The 21,936-nt window shown below is 40.7% G+C and overlaps 2 protein-coding genes across 3 annotated transcripts; both read right to left on the bottom strand.

Moving 5' to 3' along the window:
• Positions 1-6,315: 6,315 nt before the first annotated feature.
• Positions 6,316-8,595, bottom strand: coa3b (cytochrome C oxidase assembly factor 3b). Its single transcript, XM_080043576.1, has 2 exons — positions 8,420-8,595; positions 6,316-7,064 (listed from the first exon to the last, which is right to left on the bottom strand). The coding sequence occupies exons 1-2, from the start codon at positions 8,586-8,588 to the stop codon at positions 6,958-6,960; spliced, it is 276 nt and encodes a 91-aa protein (XP_079899702.1). The 5' UTR covers positions 8,589-8,595; the 3' UTR covers positions 6,316-6,957.
• Positions 8,596-8,954: 359 nt separating this feature from the next.
• On the bottom strand, positions 8,955-21,629 carry LOC307263329 (NACHT, LRR and PYD domains-containing protein 3-like). Of its 2 annotated transcripts, XM_080044461.1 has the most exons (13): positions 21,357-21,629; positions 19,963-19,993; positions 19,521-19,565; positions 18,379-18,664; positions 16,059-17,859; positions 15,796-15,966; positions 15,005-15,178; positions 14,735-14,908; positions 14,194-14,367; positions 13,903-14,076; positions 13,590-13,763; positions 12,642-12,688; positions 8,955-10,301 (listed from the first exon to the last, which is right to left on the bottom strand). In XM_080044461.1, the coding sequence occupies exons 4-13, from the start codon at positions 18,650-18,652 to the stop codon at positions 9,688-9,690; spliced, it is 3,777 nt and encodes a 1,258-aa protein (XP_079900587.1). In that variant the 5' UTR covers positions 18,653-18,664; positions 19,521-19,565; positions 19,963-19,993; positions 21,357-21,629; the 3' UTR covers positions 8,955-9,687. The 2 variants fall into 2 exon arrangements, with proteins under 2 accessions (XP_079900587.1, XP_079900588.1); XM_080044462.1 differs by lacking the exon at positions 19,963-19,993.
• Between the last annotated feature and the right edge of the window lie 307 nt (positions 21,630-21,936).

The following is a 21,936-nucleotide window of genomic DNA, read 5'->3' as shown; positions in this document are numbered from 1 at the left end:
CACTCGCTCTGCATGTAATCGCCAAATACACTTTTCGGGGATCCCACTACTAATAACCAATCAGAAGAGAGAACGCTACAAACCGGCACCCGTCTCACTGCCGGTGCATGTGCAGAGCGACAGATGAGGAAATGTGTATTACATAATTGAGAAATGGTAAAATAAGAAGTAGTGTTTTGAAAGCATTAGATTTGTTGAAATAAATGTGTGTTTAGGACTTTTTGTAACATAAGAAGTTTCTTGTCAGTGTGCAGTCCACTGTACTGAAGAGCTGGCTGCTCCTTTTCGGCAAGGCGCCACAGAGATTCTGTGTTGTTGGGCAGCTGTTAATATCTTCGTACTGCACTTTTTCTCCGCCGACCCACACCCACTGACCAGCCAGGTAGCGCAGGCCTGTCCACACCTATACCGACATTTAACAGACAGATGTAAACACACAAGAGAAGTCGCTCAATGACACACTGATACAGTGCAGACAAACTGTACCTACCTCATAAGTGCCAGCCGCTTGTGCCTTTTGTCGTGCAAAGATGTGGTCATCTTCGGTGAGCAGGGTGGCCAGGTCATAGCGGTGGTTCATGTAGGCTGTGGCTGGCTGTCTTGGGTCCACAGCCTTCAGAGACCTGCAGTGCTGCAACGCCTCCTCCCACGTCTTGCTCTCTTTCACCAGAACCAGGGTGTCGTCGGAACACGTGAATTGATGTTCTTCGTTACAGCGCTTGCTTTGCCATTCGCCTGGTTTCTTCTTAAAGGCACAGTTTTTTCCAGTGTGTGGTTCAACTAAAAGAAGTAGAAGTTATACTTTTTTCTTTTTTTGCTTCAATTAATAGACAGTGTAGAGCTGACAGGAAATAAGTAGAGAGTGATAGGGGCTGCCAGAGCAATCATTAACATTTAGGCATCCTCAAACTGTGCATACTTAAGAACATATGACAGATTAGTATTACAACTATAAGTTTAAATGTGAAATTAAAAGTTTGTCAATGACTGCCCCAATAACCACTAAAGATTCACGTGTACTGTTTGATAGTTTACAATAGAAATGAAAAAGATGCACAAAAGATCAAGAGCAAAGGAGGTGGTGGGGGAGGGGGGCACAGGGACTGCTAATGCAAAGGACCCCCGTGTTCTGCTCTACACTCCTGCTTGTATGACTGTAATTTATAGCAGAAACGTGGCTGAGGACGGCACACGTCGTAGCACTGTATGAAAAGAAAAAAATAAGATCCACAAAAATGACTTGAAGTTACAGAACTAAACATCTGAAAGCCTTGAAATATGCTTCAGTCAGTTTATGTGCATGCTCTGCTTACGTTCTTTAAATGAGGTGAAGTCGGCTATCTCGTCTCCTCCGGACCATTTCCACTCAGCGGTGGATTCCTCCCGGTACAAACCGATCCAGCCCACATCTATCCCCAGATTCTCCGTTTCATCTCTAACGGTGACCAGGTCAGTGTGGTGCTCCCTACAGAAAGCCTGTGCACTGTGCCAGCTCCTCTTGTCATCGTAATGTGTAACGTTCACCCTTCTCAGGACTAACTCCTGCCCACACACAGGAGGGATGAGCAGCACTAACAGTGGGGTAACAATGCACATCATCTTCATCCTGTTTTCCATCGGAGGGTTCCCCAACAACTGTAAATCATAGACACAATGTTTATTGAGCACTTCATTTTTTTTTAGCCGTAATGTGAAGCGTTTCAACAACAAAAAAAGTTAATCAAGTGATGGAGCAGACTTGCTGTTGATAGGTGTATTTTCTTATGTAAATATAGCCTAGTTTTTTTATGAGATGTTTTACACAGTGGTATTGCAATGTGCACTTAGAAGGAACGCGCAAGAACCTATTCCTTTACCGTGATATGAAGAAGTGAATCAAGGCATCCAATTGTACAGTGTTGTGAGATCACAGGCAAGTCTCAAGTCTGCCAGATGACTTTCTCACTGCACTGAAATGACCTGAAACCAGCTGCTGCCTGAAAAGAACAATTCCGAATACGTTGGGAAATTCTAAACGGCAGGCTAAAATGTGTCAAAGGCTTAGACACATTTTAGCCTGCCATTTAGCATTTCCCAGAAATAAGCACTATGGTTAGTATTATTTGATACACCATCTGACATCCATGAAGCCCCAGCAGAGTTAGTGGCTTGTTCTACTCACCTTGCCAGCTTTGCTCCCATAAAGTGTGCACTCACCTTTCAGTTGTTCACGTACTGATGTTTTTCTCAGTCCATGACATGAGTATTCATTGACTGGCTGCACCAATCACAGCTCAGATAAGACTCTGACTGGACCTAATCACAACTCTGTGCAAAACCTTAAGCTGATATGCAGAGTAACCCAGTCGCCTGTGTCCTTCGCAAAGGTCACAAGAAAACTCACCCACCCTCTCTCTGTCCGTCTGTATCACTTCCCGCCTTGCAGCAGCTATGCAAAGTAGAATTTAACATCTAGGCCTTGTGTTTGGCTAGTTAAGAAATTTGATATATCACCAATTACCAGTTACTCATTTGAGTTATGGTATACATTAATCCACTGAATAAGTAGTTGTTACATTACCCCTATTACAGTAATCCATCTAATGACAACAGGCAAAACATCAATCTCAAATAGGATACATATACAGTATATCATCACATTCTACATTAATATATGAACGGCAAACTTGTTGGCAACATTTTACACATCAGTTATTTGGAGTGGTGTTTTTAGTTGCTGCAAACTCTAAAAGAAATGGGGCTAATAGGGCTCTATCCTATTCTATGAGAGTGGTGAGAGTGAGTAAAGTTGTGGATCAGAAGGTGATCATTCTCACTAGGTACATCTCTATGAGTGAGAGCTTTCACATTGTGACACGAACATATTACATGTTGCACTTAATACAGTATGTAGCACTTAGTAGTTAAGCGTATTTGAAGCTTACTTACGTGATTCTTGCTGTTCTGAGGCTGGAATCCCATGGTTATGGTTATTGGATAGAGGTGTCAGCTAAATGATATGTAATGTACATACAGTGTCGTGCAAAAGTTTGTGAACCCCTTGAGCCTTTTGGAATTTTATTTATTTTAACCATTATTAATTCATTTTTTTCAATACCAGTATTTTTTATATGAAATAACAGATGTTTGTTTATCAATTCAACATTTTTCTTTTCCAGAAATCAATTGTTAAAATAGATAAAACAAATGATTTGACAAATGTTGTATGTGCAAAAGTTTGTGAACCCTAAGCTGCATTGCTTAAATCGAGCAGGTAAACACAATCAGGTGGGCCAAAATGATTGATGAAATAGACCAATGTAATGAGAGATCTTGAGGGAAGAAATTGGGCGCCACTAGATAAAACAAAGATAAAACCAGGTCAGTTTAGGCCCACCAAACTGAACCCATACAGGTCAGACATGCTCAAAGGGGAAACAATCTCAGAGGATCTCAGGAATAGAGTTTTGATGTTGCACATTTGTCTGGGGACAGCTATGCATTCGTATAAAAAAGTTTGAGCTCCATCGGCCCACCGTGAGGCAAATCATCTACAAATGGTGAGCTTTAAGAGTGACTTAACATCTGCCTAGAAGTGAACTTCCTTCAAAAATATCCTCAAGCACCACAAGAAAAGGGATTTTTCAGGTAAAAGCCAACCCACACATTACATCTGGAGATTTGCAGACCATTTGCCACCACCATTCTTCACTTGGGAGAAGGTTCTCTTGGTGGTAGGCAGAGTTGCGTTTTTGCCCAAACATGGCGGTTCTGGTTATGACCAAACAGATACATTTTGGACTAATCTGTCCACAGAATAAGACTTCAGGTATCTACAGGTGCTCTCTGGCAAAGCTGTGACAAGCAGTTTTGTTCTTTTTTGAGAGCAGAGGCTTCTTCAGCAACCCTCCCTTGAAAGCCATGTTGACTGAGTTTTCTTCTTATTGTGGAACCATGCACATCTGTCCCAGATGTTGCAAGAGAGGTCTGCAAATCACTAGATGTAATGTGTGGGTTGGCTTTTAACTAAAAAAATACTTTTCTTGTGGCGCTTGAAGATATTTTTGAAGGAAGTCCACTTCTAGGCAGAAGTTTAGTCACTCGTAAAGCTCTCCATTTGTAGAGGATTTGCCTCACGGTGGACCGATGGAGCTGAAACTTTTTTTTAATTAATTTATAGCTGTCCCCAGACAAATGTGCAGCATCACAACTCTATTCCTGAGATCTTCTGAGATTTCTTTCCCTTTTAGCATGTCTGACCTGTATGGGTTCAGTTTGGTGGGCCTAAACTGACCTGGTTTTATCTTTGTTTTAGCTAGTGGCGCCCAATTTCTTCCCTAAAGATCTCTCATTACATTGGTCTATTTCATCAATCATTTTGGCCCACCTGATTGTGTTTACCTGCTCGATTTAAGCAATGCAGCTTAGGGTTCACAAACTTTTGCACATACAACATTTGTCAAATAATTTGTTTTAACTGTTTTAACAATTGATTTCTGGAAAAGAAAAATGTTGAATTGATAAACAAACATCTGTTATTTCATATAAAAAATACTGGTATTGAAAAAAATGAATTAATAATGGTTAAAATAAATAAAATTCCAAAAGGCTCAAGGGGTTCACAAACTTTCGCACGACACTGTATGTCAGGTCTTAAAACTTTGACTTATTGAGACCTAACAGGAAAAGTCAGGGGTTCATGGGGTGCTCCGTGCCATAGTGGGTAGAGCATGCACCATATAGACTCAGTACTTGTTGTCGCTGGGGTCACAGGTTCAAATCCAACCCAAGGACCATTACTGCATGTCACCCCCCTATCTCTCCCCATTTCAACTCTGTACTCTCAACTGTCAATAAAAGGCTAAATTACCTTAACAAATCATAAAGACAGGGCATTACTCTGGTTGAATGTTAACTGGATATTTGTATAAAATGTTATAGGTCCAATCAATAGAGATATTTCAGTCAAGACAAAAGTGACCCAACAGACCTACAGAGTTATCCCTTGAGCCCCATTGCTACATCAGATTGTTTATTGCTGTTGGTTCTCTACAAAGGATTCTGCAGATGCACTACTGTCATTTTGTATAATGTGATGAGCACATATTAATTAAGGCTCTTTCATATTTTTATTATTTTCAGTGCCTGCAATTGTTCTACACGTCATTGTGACATAACCTTTGTAATCTATACCTGATATACTTGCCGACGACAACTCAGGGTGTGCTGTTCCAACACACCCATCATTCAAATACCTCCATGCCTGAGTGGTAGACAAAACATTGTATTTGATAAACAAATGTCTATTTTCACTCACTCGCCTTGTCTCGTGACAGGCAGAATGCGAACAGGGTTAAGATGTTTGTATATAAATGGATCAATCCCCCAAAAATATATTCAAGCCACACACTGCTTAATTTGCGCTGATGGAGTACCTTCATTAATGTGGCTTTAGCGACATGATTTAAAAACAATACCAATTCTGACCACACATCAGTCTTCCTCAGGGTCAAACAATTACATCACACCCAAAGCTTTTTCTTCTATTTATTATGAAATATAGTAATTTGCTTAAGTCATATGACTAAGGGAGAAGGGGTTTGAGGGCATAGATCAGTGGGGAACTTCCTACAAAGTCCCTTCATATTTCAATGTTCTTCTACAGTAGGCTATATCATTCTAAATTAAATGATACAATCTTGTCCCAGGCAGCAGCCATGTAGTTCCTTGTCGTGAACAAATTACCTGTGCTATTACCTGTACATACTGTATCATAAAATATATCACACACCAAAACGTTTTTAGTACATGCTAGTTTTGTCTTGAAGGTAGGCCTATACTTTGCCACTCATCTAAGAAACTCGATCTGGGAATATTAACACTTCAAATAAAATAGTAATTAAATAGTATGCATAAATGAATGTAAAAACATACAAGACTTCTACATTTAATATATAGTGTACCAAAATAAATGTTTGTTCTCATAGACGCTCAGGTTCAAAAGACTGGAATAAGTTACTGTTCCAGTTTTTAAAAATCAAACAAAAATGAAGGCTGTCTGATTCTTAGAAGGGCGTGTCAATTCAAACACCACAGGATAATACATTTTAATCAGTGTGAGGAGCCTGACAAACCAACCAAAGGGACAGGTAGAAATTACAATTGTCTAGCTTCTGTATGAAATGGAATTCCAAATCACTGCTTATACGCATTATTTCCCTTTTATCATGATTCCTCAGTTATACAGGGGCAAACCTAGCAATAGGCCTACTAATAACTAAATAAATAAGGTTTCTGCCCATGTCAATACCAATAAAAACAATTTTAGAGACAAGACATATTTTCAGATTTATTGTGAATATTGTCTGATAAATCTTTACATTTACTGTGGGCTGTTCTGACATTTTCTGCTCTGTGTGTGTGTGTGGGGGGGGGGGAGGCAATATACAAGATGGAATGTCACCATGGTTACATCGGCCCGGTTCTTTGTTAAGTGGTTCAATTATTTAAATAAATATATGTAGACCCGTTTTACATTGTTACAGTTGTGCTGATCAGCTGTGTACAGACTTAATGACGTTCTAGCATTCTAGCATGTCATCTGAATGAATTAACTGGAAAGGTGCCAACCGAACACTTTGTGTGTTGCCCATTATTATATAGTAGCATAAGGCCTATGAGGAACTGTTAAATAAAGTGTTCAAATAAGTTTACATTCACACTGAACACAGATCAGATATTAACTATTTCAACAATAGATTGTATTTATTTCAAAAAACAGTCAACAAACAATAACAGAAAACACATAATGTCCTTATATGGATTGGAGTGGCAGGTGGTATGCTGACTGTCTAAACAGACATGAGCCCATCAGCACATGCCACCCAGTGCAGCCAGTATACAGTCTATGGGGGGGTCACACATCAGGTCGGCGCTCCACTCTGTGGGGAGGAAATAGTATGTTGGTGGGCAGTGTGATCATGAGTTGGCGCCGGTCCGCGGGCCCCTGATGATGTTGATCCTGGCTTCATCGTCCAGCTCCTCCAGGATTCTCTCCTGTTTGACCGACAGGACGGTGTAGGCAACTGGACCACAGCAGGTTAAAGGAAACTCAACCACAAACCACCTTCTTTTTTTAAGCCATGATGATCCAGATTCCAGACACACACAAAAATAAATTAATTTCGGATTTCTACTCTTACTGCACTCATAAATCATATTAGCAATACAAAAATACTTTATTATATGTTATTTTTCCCATCCACTGGAATGGATGAAGATGATTAACGTGAGACACCACCCAATAGTAAGACATTTATTTATGTTCATTTATTTTATTTTATTTTATCAATGTTTAACTACTATCAACAGAGGCTAACTATAGTGATGGTTGGAACCACATTACATATTTATTGTTATTGTTTAAAAAATATATGTACTTAAAAAAATGATATATTAAAAATAAATCCATTATATATTATTTATATATCATTTATATTATATTTTTTCTTTTCCGTTTTTAGTTTATTTGGTTAATATCACAGCAGTAAAACTTGTTGACGTTGTTTTAAGGTCCACACTGTCACTTTTGGGTGAAATGTTGGAATATCTTCCCTCAACCTCTTAAGTGCCTTGCTTCTCCTCTGTCTAGTAAGCATCTTGGAATTGGAGTGGACGGGTATCTGAACAGGTCAATTCATTATTTGAATCATTATCAGACTGGAATATATTCCCCAAATGCTCACTAGGCCTGTATACCAAATGTGTAAAACATATGTTGTACTTCTCATAGGCTATTAGGCCTATCACTTTCCGCAGGCTACACTTTGCCACCCTCTGCTGACAAACACTTAATAGTGCAATACAATGTGATAATTCAATGTTCAGAAAAGCTAAATAGCTTACTCTAGGCTAAATGTGTTATTTTGACCCTGCATCTTTGTCTCTTCTTCTTTGGAACGAATGATGAGTGTGTCTGATATGCAAAGGCTTTTCGTAACTCTCTGGATCGCACACTACTATTCTATAGGCTACTTTCATGAACGCTGGTTATTCTAGTTTTAATCAAAATAACATAACACTAGGAGAAAGAACAAAGGGTTTGGTTATTTCCAACATGCAACTCCTGTGGTAAGTAGGTTAACATTGGCTCATGGTTTTGACTATTGCTCTTTCAAGTAAAATGAGGCTAAAAGACAATAAAAAAAAATATTTGGCGTGTTTTAGATGAATTATTTGCTGTGTTTTTCAACTACACAGTTTGACACTAATGGAACAGCCTGTGTGAAGATGCAGGTTGTCCAGATAGGCTACATTCTTCGATAGACAACTGCATATCTCTTACATCACTGTATTTTAAAATATTATTTACATAATAGCCTACCCTTCGATCCCCTGGATGAAGGACGTATCAGTTTACATACAGCCTAGTGAAGGATACACATGCCGACGACAAACGCTCCGATCCCCAGGCCGGTCAGCAGGTTTCGCTGGCGGAGCCGTGCCGCGTTCTTCTTAAAGTAGGCAAGCTCTTGTCGGCGGCGGACGAGTTGTTTCTCCGCCGCTGTGAGTTCGGCTTTAGCGGATTCCTCCGCTCCTCTGTCCGCCATGCTTTGTTTTGGATCATCAGCTGGTTGAAGGGCCGTGACACATGAACCGGATTCATTCTACTTCATTAAAAAAAGGGAGCACAGTGCCATCTGGTGTGACGGAGTAGCCCTATGTTGAATGAGGCATAGGCCTATCCTCTCAAATCAAAGGTCCACGCCTATAGTCATATTGATAACAGGCTAAATTCATAGTTAAATTATGAATTTGCTATTGTTTATAGTTGAATGGGAGCATAGGAAGGTACACTGTCAGGAAGGGAAGTAAACTGATAAAGGTGAAGAGGTAGGATTGTGAATGTGGCTAGAGAGGAGTGTCATAGCATTCATGCAAAACAAAACAGGATTCCATAAAGAGACATTCAATTTTCTTTTTATTGTCCAAAAAATCATAGAGTAAGTTCTATAATGTCCTTAAACCCCTTACCAAGTTTCACACAGCTATACATTTTTTTAATATATTGTGCAGAGCCTACTTTCTTATGCGTTCTAAAGACTTCATAACATCATGTGTTCACTTGTTGATTTAATAACATAAAGGCATGACAATGGAATGACTGAAAACGGAGAAAGGCTACCTGCAGTAGGCTACCTGGCCCACATTTTTGTAGTATGCCACATTATGAGACATTTACAATTATTTACAGTCAACCAGTATTGATTTCCTTACTAAAAGACACAGTTATCATTATAGCCTACTGAATATAGGACTAAATATATTGTAGTACCAGTCAACATTTTCCTTTACATACCTATTAGGCAGCCACTTTATCCAAAGAAAGGCATACAAGGAGGTACAAACCATAGTCTCAAGTAGTGACACAGAACTGTTGCAATGTGACTGCCTGGTGCCTGAAGTGAATACATAAGTTAGCAGCATGGAGACATGAGTTCTCTTTTATTTGTTTGTGTTTACGTCTGAATTACATTGAGATCAGACAACTTTTTACATGACAAAATAAAGAAGAGAAGTTGCAGTATTTGCAAGTACCCTTTTTCTTGGCACTTTATACTAGTTGTTATCCTTATAGTCACTGGGTCTGCGCTGGATTTAAGTTGCCTTCCCATTCAAGGATTCACAGAAGAGAAGCGCCGTACATGTTTAATCGGTGATAGCAGCCTCATCTTTACCGTTTGTTTGCTCTTTCTCACGACACAGAGAAAGTGACACTGGGTGAGAATGTGACGGAGAGCCAAACCCAGGGAAAAGGGGTTCTGTGAATCTGGAGTAAATGGTGTTGAAATGTGTCAGTTTGTCAGATGAAACAGCGTAGAAGGACAAAGTGCCAGCAGGCCAGTCAAGATACACTGCAAATTTGTTATACAATGTGTTAGCAATGCCTCGTGTCGCTGTTATTGCGTTGTTGTGCATTAGATAGTTAGTCTCATAACTGCTCATAAACCCGGGACCCTTATTCATGTAGCGCAGACTCCAGGACTTGCCATTCCCCCCAAAGTTGCTTTCACAACCTTTTCCTCTCCTGCTGATTCCTCTGTAACTCACTGCTATTTCATACCATGACTTACCCACTTCTATTTCCCAGTAACTGCGACTAGTCAAACCATTACTACACAGAACCTGTTTGACGTCAGTAAACCTGTCTGGGTGAAACTTATAAGGCTGTTGCTCTTCCACATGTTTCACCCGGCTGTTGTCCTCTGAGATGATAAGCTGTCTGTGTGCTGTGTTTGGGTCCAGGGCGAGTTCACGGGCATCTGATAAAAAGAACAAAACACAATAAAGCAGTATTACATACTTGATATAGTCAGTGACTACGTTTACATACACAGCATATTCTGATTAAGGTCCATACTCTGGTTAAGACAATATTCCAAATAAGGTGTTTGCATGTTCAGCAGCTACAGGGACATTCCCCCTACCAGTACCTAAAGGTTAGTGTCGGTGGTGGAGACCAGGGTGGGAAATTAGCACCCGCCACCCGCCAATGGCGGGTATTTTTTCAAATTGGCGGGTGACTTTGCCATGTCTACCCGCCACAGTGGCGGGTGGATTTTTTCAAAATATAGGCTACTACAACGTGTTCACGGTTTCAAGCGCTGTGTACAGAAACATAGAAGCTCTCCCGGGCTTTGGGCTTTTCCTCGGAGCATCATAGATGTCTATGTCGGAGCATTAGGTTGCGTTCCGAATCGCATACTCTTTCTTTTTTCTATTCTACATACTACATCCGACGATAAAAAGAATCTAGTTAGGATGCAGTAGACATACTATTGGGACATACTTTTCTCTCTTATTTCATCATAACATTGCGCCTTGATCTTGCCTCTTGCTTTTATATCCGTCGCATCCCCGTTTGTTTTCATAACATGGACCTATAGGCTTCGTCGATGTTACGTCACTTCACGTGCGCACTGGATTGTGGGTCAGAATCGCCCAAATAGGATGCACTTTTCAACACTAACAATCTTGGCCGCATGAAGTAGACCATCCGGGTATTCTAACCATCCTAAATCTGGCCACAAGAATCGGGACATCCTAAATCTTTTTTCTACATACTATATAGTAGAAAGTATGCGATTCGGAACGCAACCTTAGTTTACGTCACACAAACGTGGCAGCCGCCCATTGGTGTACAGGTGTATGACGTAACCAACCAAACCTTTGATTGGTCCAAGACTCTCCCAGAGCATCATGGGAAATCATTTGCCGCGAGCATCGAAGCTAACCTTCTTAATACATCCATGCAGTGTTGCCAATTTAGCGATTTTGTCGCGATATTTAGCTACTTTTCAGACCCCCTGGCGACTTTTTTTTCAAAACAGCGACAAGCGACAAATCTAGCTTTATTTCTGGTGTAATTGGTGACTTTTTCGCCGAAGCAAATATCACTTTTAACGCTTCTCAACGAGCAGCGGGAGCCTCCCGGCCCGTCCCCCGTCACAGAGCACTGACAGGCGGCCCGGTCCTCGCGCAGCAGCCCCTCCCAGCTGCGGTCAGAGCAGGAGATACACCTCTCCGCTCGTGTTCCGTTAGCATCACTATTAACAGTTAGCAGTTTTTCCCACCTCTTCTACAGTCTACGAGTAGTGCAATTCAAAATGTTATGCAGTGCTTGAAAAAGGTGGCAGGTAAAAAATAAAAGTGACTGGTAAAATTTGGCATCCACCCGCCACTGTGGCAGGTGGGCAAAAAAGTTAATTTCCCACCCTGGTGGAGACGCTTGCCAGATCTAGCGATAGTGCTGTCCCATTATACCATTTTGTCACTTAAGTCAGTAATAGTTCCGTGCTTGAGGTTTTAGGGGGGACATTGATATTCACGTCTAATGCATCAAGTAAGTAAGTAACATCACAGAGCATCGGCCAGTTATTTTCATGCGTAATGAGGAGCGCATTGTAACAGCCAGAATCTATAACATATAGTGCTACTTTCCTCAGTCAGCCCATGTTACAATAGCGGACTGTAGCGGGCAGATCAAATGGGCGAATGCTCTGACAATGTGCGCTATATAACTTAATGACGTGCATTTGATGAAATACATCGTGCAAAATACGGCGAAATTATTCATAAATACTAGGCTTCTTTTGATAAGTTCGGATGGGGTTCACACAAGAGATGATCCGCTGCCGAGTTCACTTGCAAGCGGCCCGAGACCACCTCATTCAATCGCAGCATAGTCCGGTTGTTTATATGGTCCGGTTGTTTAGTGCGCACCAGAGTCTCTGACTCAAACCAACCCAAATGAACCGCACCAAGGGTTCTAAACCAAACAATATATCTTACTCCGCATCACCTCCTCTGATATTCAGGCATTAGGGGTGCTTTAGGTAAAGGACAATAACATGTCTTTCTTAGAGCTGGGCTCAAACAAACAGCCATTATGACATCATAAATTACATCTTCTGTCTTTTAACTATTTTATTGCAAGGTCTTGGTGAGATGCAACCTATTATACCAGCATGCAGTGGAGCGACAGGCAGGTTATTCCATTAACATGTCTGCAACATTCATGTTTATCATGTGACACAAGTCCACACAACATGAAAGCTGCTCTGTTATCAGTAATAATAATAATATATTTTTTTTTAACTTACACTTCCGCAGACCAGACTTTAACCTCTGCATTCCGCCATGTTCCACACTGAAATAATTAACATGGTGAAGTTGTTAAAATGGTCCCGAGGTGCCAAACACAGCATTTGAGAGACATTTCAGGAAAACCTAGCAACACAATGACATTTCACAAAAGAAAATGTCCTGTGTATTGCAATATTTCACATTCATTTTCAACCTGAGTGAAAATCTATCGAAACGTCAGCATTACAATTTCGGTCTTTATCATTTATAATCTCATTCTACTCTGTTCAATTGTGACAAATGTTGAGTAATAACAATTTGCTGTTTGACCAGTGGTTTCCAATCTTTTTTCTTAGCCCAATATTCAAGTTGTAATAAACAGTATTTGTCATGATCCTGCCTGGGCCTCTTTGCCTCTGTTTTGTTTTTTGCCCTTTCTGCTTGTCTGGTTTATTGCAGGGTTGGAGCAGGTGTGTGGGAGTCAGTTCAAGCACTCACAGCTGCCAGCAATCACCAATCAACCGCCCTTCACATACCCGGCCCGACCTTCCAGATACTGCCAGATTGTAGTCTCAGTTCACGCAGTCAGTAGCACTATCTCTTGTTACCTACCTGTTTGCAGCTCCGTTTGCATTTTTGCCTCGTTCTCATTCTTGTTGTTTTTCTGCCACAGCTCTCCCGGTCTGACTCCCCCCATCGGCTCCAACCTGCACCAGCGAGCACTTCCCTCCGGACTCCTATGCCCACCTGCTCTGGTTTGCTCTCGCCCAAGCCCCTGGACATTCTCCTTTGCTCTCTCCCTGGACACCCCCCCCCCCCCCTGGACAGTTGGAGTTTCCCTGGATCCCAGCCCAACCCCCAGCTGATTCTTGCTAAATAAACCTTCTTAAACTGGTACTGTCTCCGCGCCTGTGTCCTCCCTGTCCAGCCGTAACAGTATTATCATTAGTAGTAATGATTCATACTTTAAAGTGGCCAGTTGCCACTGTGGATCTTCCAATCCAGCAGAAAGCAGTTTCACTCCTGACTCTCCTGGATGATTGTAGCTCAGGTCCAGCTCTCGCAGATGGGAGGGGTTGGAGCTCAAAGATGAAGCCAAAAAAGCACAGCCGTCCTCTGTGACCATACAACCTGACACCCTGTTTACATAAACGGATAATTCAATTAATTGTAATTTTTAGAATTAAATTGTGTATTTTAGTATGTAGTAAAAGTGTTTATAATCTCAACATACGGTGTACAATGTGACAAAGTCTTTAAATGCAATTATGTTCCAACCTAAGAGTTTCCAATCTGCATTGATGACTCCTTAATCCAGCAGAAAGAAGCTCCACTCCTGCATCCTGCAGGTCGTTGCTACACAGGTCCAGCTCTCTCAGATTAGAGGTATGGGAACTGAGAGCTGAGGCCAGAGCGTCACAGCTTCTCTCTGACAGCTGGCAGCTACTCAACCTGGATAACATTTGTTGATGATGAAACACAGCCTCTTTTGTTGGTGGTTCTATGTAGAATATTACTATAAATTTGTATTAAACAATCCACTAAATATTTAATTACAGAATTACTGACCTGAGAGTTTCCAGTGTACAGTGTGGGCTCTCCAGTCCAACAGAAAGGAGGTTCAGCCCTGAATCCTGCAGGTTGTTGTTACTCAAGTCCAGCTCTCTCAAGCTGGTGGTTTTACAGGTGAGAACTGAGGCCAGAGCCTCACAGCTTTTTTCTGAGAGGTCACAAGCACGTAACCTGAAAAGAAGAAAAAGTCATCCTGACGCAAACAAATAATCTGCAAGTAGTTTTAAACATGTCAAATAAAAAAACAAATGTGTAGAAGAGTCTTGTTCCTGAAACTTAATTTTTAAAGAAATTAGAAAATAACTAAAATATCAACCAGGGAGCAGTGTCACATTTAAACCAAAATGTAAAAGAAACAAGGACGAAATAAGGAAATGGAAATCCATTTCACCCCACTGACAGTGAGTCAGTGTGAATTTAATGTGCTACAATATGTTGAAGTACCATTCTGAATTGTACACCCAAACTCTAAAGGAAAATATAGAGAACCTAAACCTGTAAGGTGAAACTCAATGAAACAGTATAGAAAGAAACTGACCTGAGAGTTTCCAGTTGACAGTGTGGACTCTCCAGTCCAGAACTGAAAACCAGTACTCCTGAATCCCGCAGTCTGTTCATACTCAGGTCCAGCTGTGTCAGACTGGAGGACCGGGAGCAAAGAAAAAGGGCCACATCATCACAGCTATCCCACGTCAGCGCACAGCCAATCAAGCTGAAAAAGAATGAGTGATAAAGAGAAACATCAGCACTGAAAATGCTGTGTTTCCATCTAATGCGACAGATTAAGTTAGACAAAATGCCATCATACCTGAGGGTTTCAAGTTGACAGTGTGGACTGTTTAATCCCGCCAAGAGCAGCTTCACTCCTGAGTCTCCCAGGTTGTTGTTAGTTAGGTCCAGCACTCTAAGAGAGGAGGACTGGCCAACAAAGACTGAGGACAGATTTCCACAACACTTGTCAGTCAGATTACAGCAGCTCAGCCTGAAAAAAAATGAAGTACAAATACTTTTAAAATAAGTTTTAATTTAAAGCAGTTTGACAGAATGTTGATTGCTTCATAGAAAAAGTACTTCCTTTTTATAAATATGTTTAATTATAATCATTCTTATTCTTCCTTTAATCTCTTTATTAGCACATTATTAGCATAGTTTAGTAGCTAATGCTTATTAGCTTCAGAGAGGCGCCTTTCAAGGAATATTTCAGTATATTCAACTTGCATGCCAACAAGTTCACCCAAGGGTATATCCCCATTCAGTAAGCCATAACGGCTATTCCAGGTGGGTATTGTTTTTTTTTTTCTTGTTTTGGCTTGACCGCAGGGCAAGTCCAGCCCTGCAAACGCACATGTTGCTCAGTGAGTGTGTGCATTACTGACTGACTGGCTGACTGAGTGAGTGGGAGACCAGAAGTCAGCGATAGGTGATAAAAGCCATTACGTCATATTAGTCAGCCCTTATTTGTAGTATTGCTTTCAAAATAAATCTACACCAGCAGGTCACGGACACACAAATCGAGGTGGAGAGGAATCCTGCACAGTCTGTATTAAGCACAGGCAAAGAGATTTTAAAGAGAAACATCCATAAATAAAGCAAGCAGACCTGAGGGTTTCCAGTCTACATTGTGGATTCTTCAAGCCACCTGTGAGCTCCTGGAAACCACAGCTCACGTCGTTGTAACTCAGGTCAAGCTCTTTCAGATTAGTAGCTTGGGAGCTGAGAACGGAGGCCAGAGCTTGATAGCTTTTCCAAGACAATTTACAGCCACTCAACCTGAAGATGTCATAGCAAGAGAAAGAATAAATATTCAAATTCAAAATTTAACATTTACAGTATGTTATATGTTAAATAGGATGTACACCCACATAGCAACCCTGGACGCTTGCACCACTGGCAGCAACCTCAGAAGACCTTCCTCTGAAGCAGAGAATTTCTTAAGGTCAAACACATCCAACTCTTCCTCTGATGATAGTAAGATGAATACTAGAGCTGACCACTGAGCAGGAGACAGTTCATTTGTGGACAGACTCCATGAACTGATGTACTGTTGGATCTCTTCCACAAGATAAGGATCATTCAGCTCATTCAGACAGTGAAACAGGTTGATGCATCGCTCTGGAGAAAGATTATCCCTGATCTTCTTTTTGATGAACTGGACTGTGTCCTGGTTGCTTTGTACACTACTCCCTGATAGGTTTAATAGGTTCTGAAGACATGCCTGATTGGTCTGCAGTGAGAGGCCTAGGAGGAAGCGGAGAAACATGCCCATGTGTCCATTTTGACTCTGTAAAGTCTTTTGGACTGCACTCTGGAAGAGGTGAGTCACTGCAGATGTTTCTGTGGTGTCTACATACTGTTGGGAGGTTGATTGTTCTTCAGACAAGAGGTTGACTCCAGATATGATGAATGACACAAAGACATGAACAGCAGCCAGAAACTCTTGAAAGCTTGAATGTGCAAAGCAGAAAAGTTTGTCCTGATTCAGCCTACCGTCCTCTTTAAAGATATTTGAGAACATTCCTGGGTAGACAGAGGCATTTCTAATATCTATGCCGCACTCGATAAGATCTGCTTCACAGAAGATCAGGTTGCCTTTCTGAAGCTGCTCAAAAGCCAGTTTTCCCATGGACAGAATCATCTTGCTGGTCGCTGTGTTCCAGACTGGATCAGTCTCAGTTCTTCCGCGATATTTGACATTTGCCACTTTGGACTGATCTAAAAGAAAATGTATGTACATCTCTGTCAAGGTCTTAGGCAGGTTTCCTCTGGCATTACTTTTCAACAAATCCTCTAGAACTGCTGCAGTTATCCAGCAGAAGACTGGGATGTGACACATAATGTGGAGGCTTTGTGATGCCTTGATGTGGGTGATGATTCTGTTTGCCAGCTCTTTATTTCTGACTCTCTTCCTGAAGTACTCCTCCTTCTTTGGATCAGTGAACCCTCTCAGCTCTGTTACCCTGTGCACATACTCTGGAGGAATCTGACTGGCTGCCTCGGGTGCTGTGGTTATCCAGAGGCAGGCAGAAGGGAACAGTTTTCCCATTATGAGGTTTGTTAGTAGCACGTCTACTGAAGCTGAATCAGTAACATCATTAAGGATTTCGTTGTTGTGGAAGTCCAAAGAAAGTTGACACTCATCTAGGCCATCAAGGATAAACACAATCTTGAGTTTATCAAAACTGCAGATTTCGGCTTCTTTGGTTTCAGGAAAGAAGTGATGAAGAAGCTCCACCCAGCTGTATCTTTTCTCCTTGAGCAAATTCAACTCTCGGAAAGTGAGTGGAAATATGAACTGTATATTGCTGTCGATTTTGTCTTCAGCCCAATCCAGGGCAAACTTCTGTGTCAAGACTGTTTTCCCCATACCAGACCCTCCTTTTGTCATTACTGTTCTAATCAATACATCTTGATCAGGTACATCTTCAAACAAGCCTTCTATATTGAACGGGTGTTCCATATTAGGTGTTTTGTTTGTTGCTGTTGCAGTTTGTCCAATCTCCTGTTTCACACTGACCCCTCCAGACCTTTCCTCCGTGATATGGAGCTCAGTGTAGATCTCATTAATTAGCAATTGCTTTCCAGATTGGGTTGCTTCCCCAAACAAATGCTTAAACTTCTTCCTCAGGTTGGATTTGACTTTACGCTGGCAATCATTGAGAGTCTCTGAAAGAATTATCGAGAGATAACAGTTATTAGTATATGCATGTAAATGTAAGTGGAAGGAATGGCTTTTTAATTTGAAAAAGTATTGACATTTTTAAGATTATATTAATAACACCTTTAATGAAACTGTAATTCATTGTTCAATGGATATTGTAAAGTAGTTTGAACCATATTTATGTCATTGGGAGATTACCAAACCTTGGGGCTAAAGGAGGAGTTTGCAAAAATGATAATAATGGTGATGCTAACAAATGGGAAGTCATTGAAGGATCATGTTTTGTTCTACCAACAGTGTGTATGAGGTCAATTAGTTGTTTTTTTCCTATAGTAAGGTAGGACCTATAGATACTTTAATACATACAGTAGGCTACATGGTAAAGGGATGTCAGCACAAAGCAGTGCAGACACAGTAGAACACTTCATGATATCTTTACCATGGTCACATAGTAATAATAACACTGCAGTTACTATGTAACTCTATTCTATCATTTCATGAATTCATTTATTTCCCCTTCTTACCTCTCGGTGTTGGGTTGATGTTTGATAAACGCTCAGCCAAGTCATTCTTTTTGATCTTCTTCAAAACAATAATGGTCACCTCTGCTGCATTTCTGTTATAGGTCTCTGTGATCTCGTCCAGTGTGTCCAGCCTGTCTTTATTTTCTAATTGGCACTTTGGGATGGCTGGGAAGCCTTCCAAGATCTCCGCCTGCTGCAGGAACCATTTGAACTTTTTGAAGTCTCCATCTGCTAAATCCTCCAATGTTGCCAGCAGCTCTACGGGTGTTGCCATGGTTTCCTCTTACTGAAAGACCATTAAATATTTTTTAAATTTGAAACTTTAAAAAAAAAAAATTAAACAATTTATAATTAGGGTGCATGATTAAAGTTATCAATAGACAATGTTTAGGACTGTCCCCGACTCAGACTTTTCTCAGTCGAATCGGATCTGCCTGTTCAATCCAGAGACTCGACTATTTGTGATACTATTTGTCAATCAGAAAAGTGCAAAACGGTGGAAAACGGACTTTGGATCACTCAAAACGTAGCTTTTATTAAACACCGTGCAGGTTGAAAACTTATTTTACGAGTGAAATGGAGATTTGGAACAGAGCTGAGGCGCCAGCAGACGCAAGCCTCAATGAGTCGATGGAAAAAGAAAAGAAACTGCAGAGAATGACACCGATTCTGGTGAGACACACAAGTAAAAAAGAAAGAGACGCTTGCGCTCTATATATGGGGTTAATTGTTTCCAAGGTGACCTATCTTTACTACAACATTACTGCACCAAGCAGATCAGAGTCAATGGTGCACAAAAGGTTTAGATACACTTTGGTATTAAATTTTGTCATTTCAAGTTTTGTTTTTACAACTCTCTTCTATCGTTTTGGACACAAAGTGACATATTATCGACACCTACTGGCCTGGTATGATTATGTCATCGCATTGCTTTATTATTCTCTTTTATTGTGATGTATACTGTCTGACTGAGAAAAAACCACGGCTCGTGTTGAAAAAAATTGTCGTCGACTGTGGGGGTTCCGATTATTCGAATCGCCGAGTGTCAGGGGGCAGCCCTACTTTGATTTGTAGTATAACTGTTTGTAAATGTGCTAGTTATACCTCAGCTTGTGGATATTAACCAATACTTGAATACTGACCAGTTTGATGTTTGCTCCTTTGTGGCAGATGGCAACTGTAGTCAGCTTGGAATGACAGGAGTAAGACAGGATTACACATTAAAAAGCATCAAAACAGCCAATATAAAACAACTTAAAGCTGGGGTGGAGGATTTGGGGAGCAAATGGGAGTTGGGATAGAGATTCGAATCCAAATACCTCAACCGCTCCACTTTTTCTCTTTGGTCCCTCCCCTATGGTCCCTCCCTGACACACTATACACCAACAAAGTCGTGCCAAAGTGAATGGACAGTTCCAACAGCCAATAAGAACAGAGAATCGGAGCCTCGCTCTGATTGGTCAAAGTGTACAGCTCATGTTAACTTTGACCAATCAGAAATCTTATACCCCAGCTTTAACTTATGAAATAGAAATCAATTTCTAAGGTAGGCTCATTTAACTGTAAATCGGTTGTGTACAATACCTTTTCATGTTGAAAATACCCTGCTGCAAGACTAGAATGGAGGGAGAGACAGAGAGCTAGTAAATTTCAGAAACCACTTATCACTGAGAATACTTAATTGGATTATTATTCAACAGTTTGAGAACTGTTTTGCAAATAATAAATATAGCTATAGAAACTATATGTGGTCTTTAACATCTCATAACAGGAAAATGTAAGTGCCTTTTTTTTAAGATATTTTTTTGGCATTTTTATGCTTTATTGATAGTGTAGAGACAGAGTTGAAATGGGGCAGAGAGGGGAGTGACATGCAGAGAACGACCGCGGGCTGGAATCGAACCCGGGTACGCTGCTGGCCAAGGCCCATGGGGGTGACGCCCTACCAACTGAGCTAAGGGCGCCCCCAGGAAAATGTAAGTGCTTTTGTATTGGTTCTTGTAATATGCATTTGTCAATAGGTAATAATGTCCTTAATAGATGCTTCCTAACGTTAATATGTGTTAATAAGTTTATATAAGTGTTTAAAATAACACTGTTATAAAGAGCTGTTAGTTTGGTACCAAAGCTGTCCACATGAGTGGCCAGTGGTTGCCGTTTGGTCATGCTTTCGATACATGCACCCATTGCACCCCTCCCTTCCTCTCCCGTAGCCTACATTTTATTGGTGGTAAAATCCGAGAGATGTGCCGACGGATAGCCAGCAGGGGACAGTGTGGTGTGTGTGATCCGCTCCAGAGCTCACTTGCAAGCGGCCCGAGATTAACCTCTTTCATGCGGACCAGAGTCTGGTTGTTTAGTACACACCAGAGTCTCATACTGCATTCAATCCAACCCAAATGAACCACACCTATAGGGCTGAAATGCTCCAGGGTTTGTTTCAATCACATTAAACAAAGCTGGTGTGAACACGCCCTAAAATACATTCGTAAGCACTTATAAGAAACCTTTACTGATCTTTTTCCTTGTTGCTTTATTAGGTAAAAACCGCTTAATGAATGTATGAGTAGTTAACGATGCACTTATTAAACAGTTAATTATGCTTTTTGCAGCTAACAGATCTAAAGCAGGAATAATGCCTTATTAAGGCTAATAACCCCTTTAATATACACGTATTTCATCTAGATTAAGGACTACATGTTCTCAAGGTTGATACAATGTGAATGTCAAATATATGTTTTAGCGATGAAGCACAAACACACACTTTCGGACAACTCTCTTGAAAAAAAATGTACTTTAAAAAATTTCTCAAATCGTTTTAACATTTTAATTAACACGTTGCATAATTGCAATTGTAACCTTAGAATTAGGTAGTTTTAAACAATTACAATAATAAGTGTGGAGGGAATTGAGATCAGACATTGAAAGACCACTTCCTATAGGTTATACTGTGAAAGAAGTAAGTTAAAAGACCGTACCTTTTCTCCCCCGACAGAGGCCTCAATTGAAGCTCCTGCTCGATGTTGAGGGCTTCAGTCTGTGTGGTGTTATAACAGCTGAGCATGGTACATATTATTCAAAAGAGGAACCAGAGATTTCCTCATGCACAGATGCTTCCTAATGTTAGCCAGAAGTGACTCAGAAACAATAGTTGATTTCAGTTTTTTTTTTTACCAAATATGATAATGTATTAATCATTAATTTCTGTTGAGGAGATCTGCATCAAGTTGGGAAGTTCCTCCATAAAGTTTCTAAAGTTGAAAAGAGGAACATGCATGTGTACTCTCTGCTTTATGAGGCTGTTGCACACTGCAAATTCCAGAGCTGGTTTGGCTGGTATTTTCAGTTAGTAGAGGGATGCGTCATTGACAGCCAACCGAGTGAAACTGTGTGTTCATTTCTGCTTAATATACTTTATACTTCACTTTAAGTAAGCCTACACAACTTGACAATATTAATAACATTTATTATTTCCTCTTGTGAAGCTTTAATGCAAATGACATGGCCGCCCAAAAAGTTGGAATAAAATATTTTTGACCTCTTCTCATGAAATGATTG

Source organism: Ammodytes marinus (assembly GCF_949987685.1).
Source record: "Ammodytes marinus genome assembly, chromosome: 16".
NCBI lineage: Eukaryota > Metazoa > Chordata > Actinopteri > Uranoscopiformes > Ammodytidae > Ammodytes > Ammodytes marinus.
This window is presented reverse-complemented; position numbering and strand designations above follow the sequence as displayed.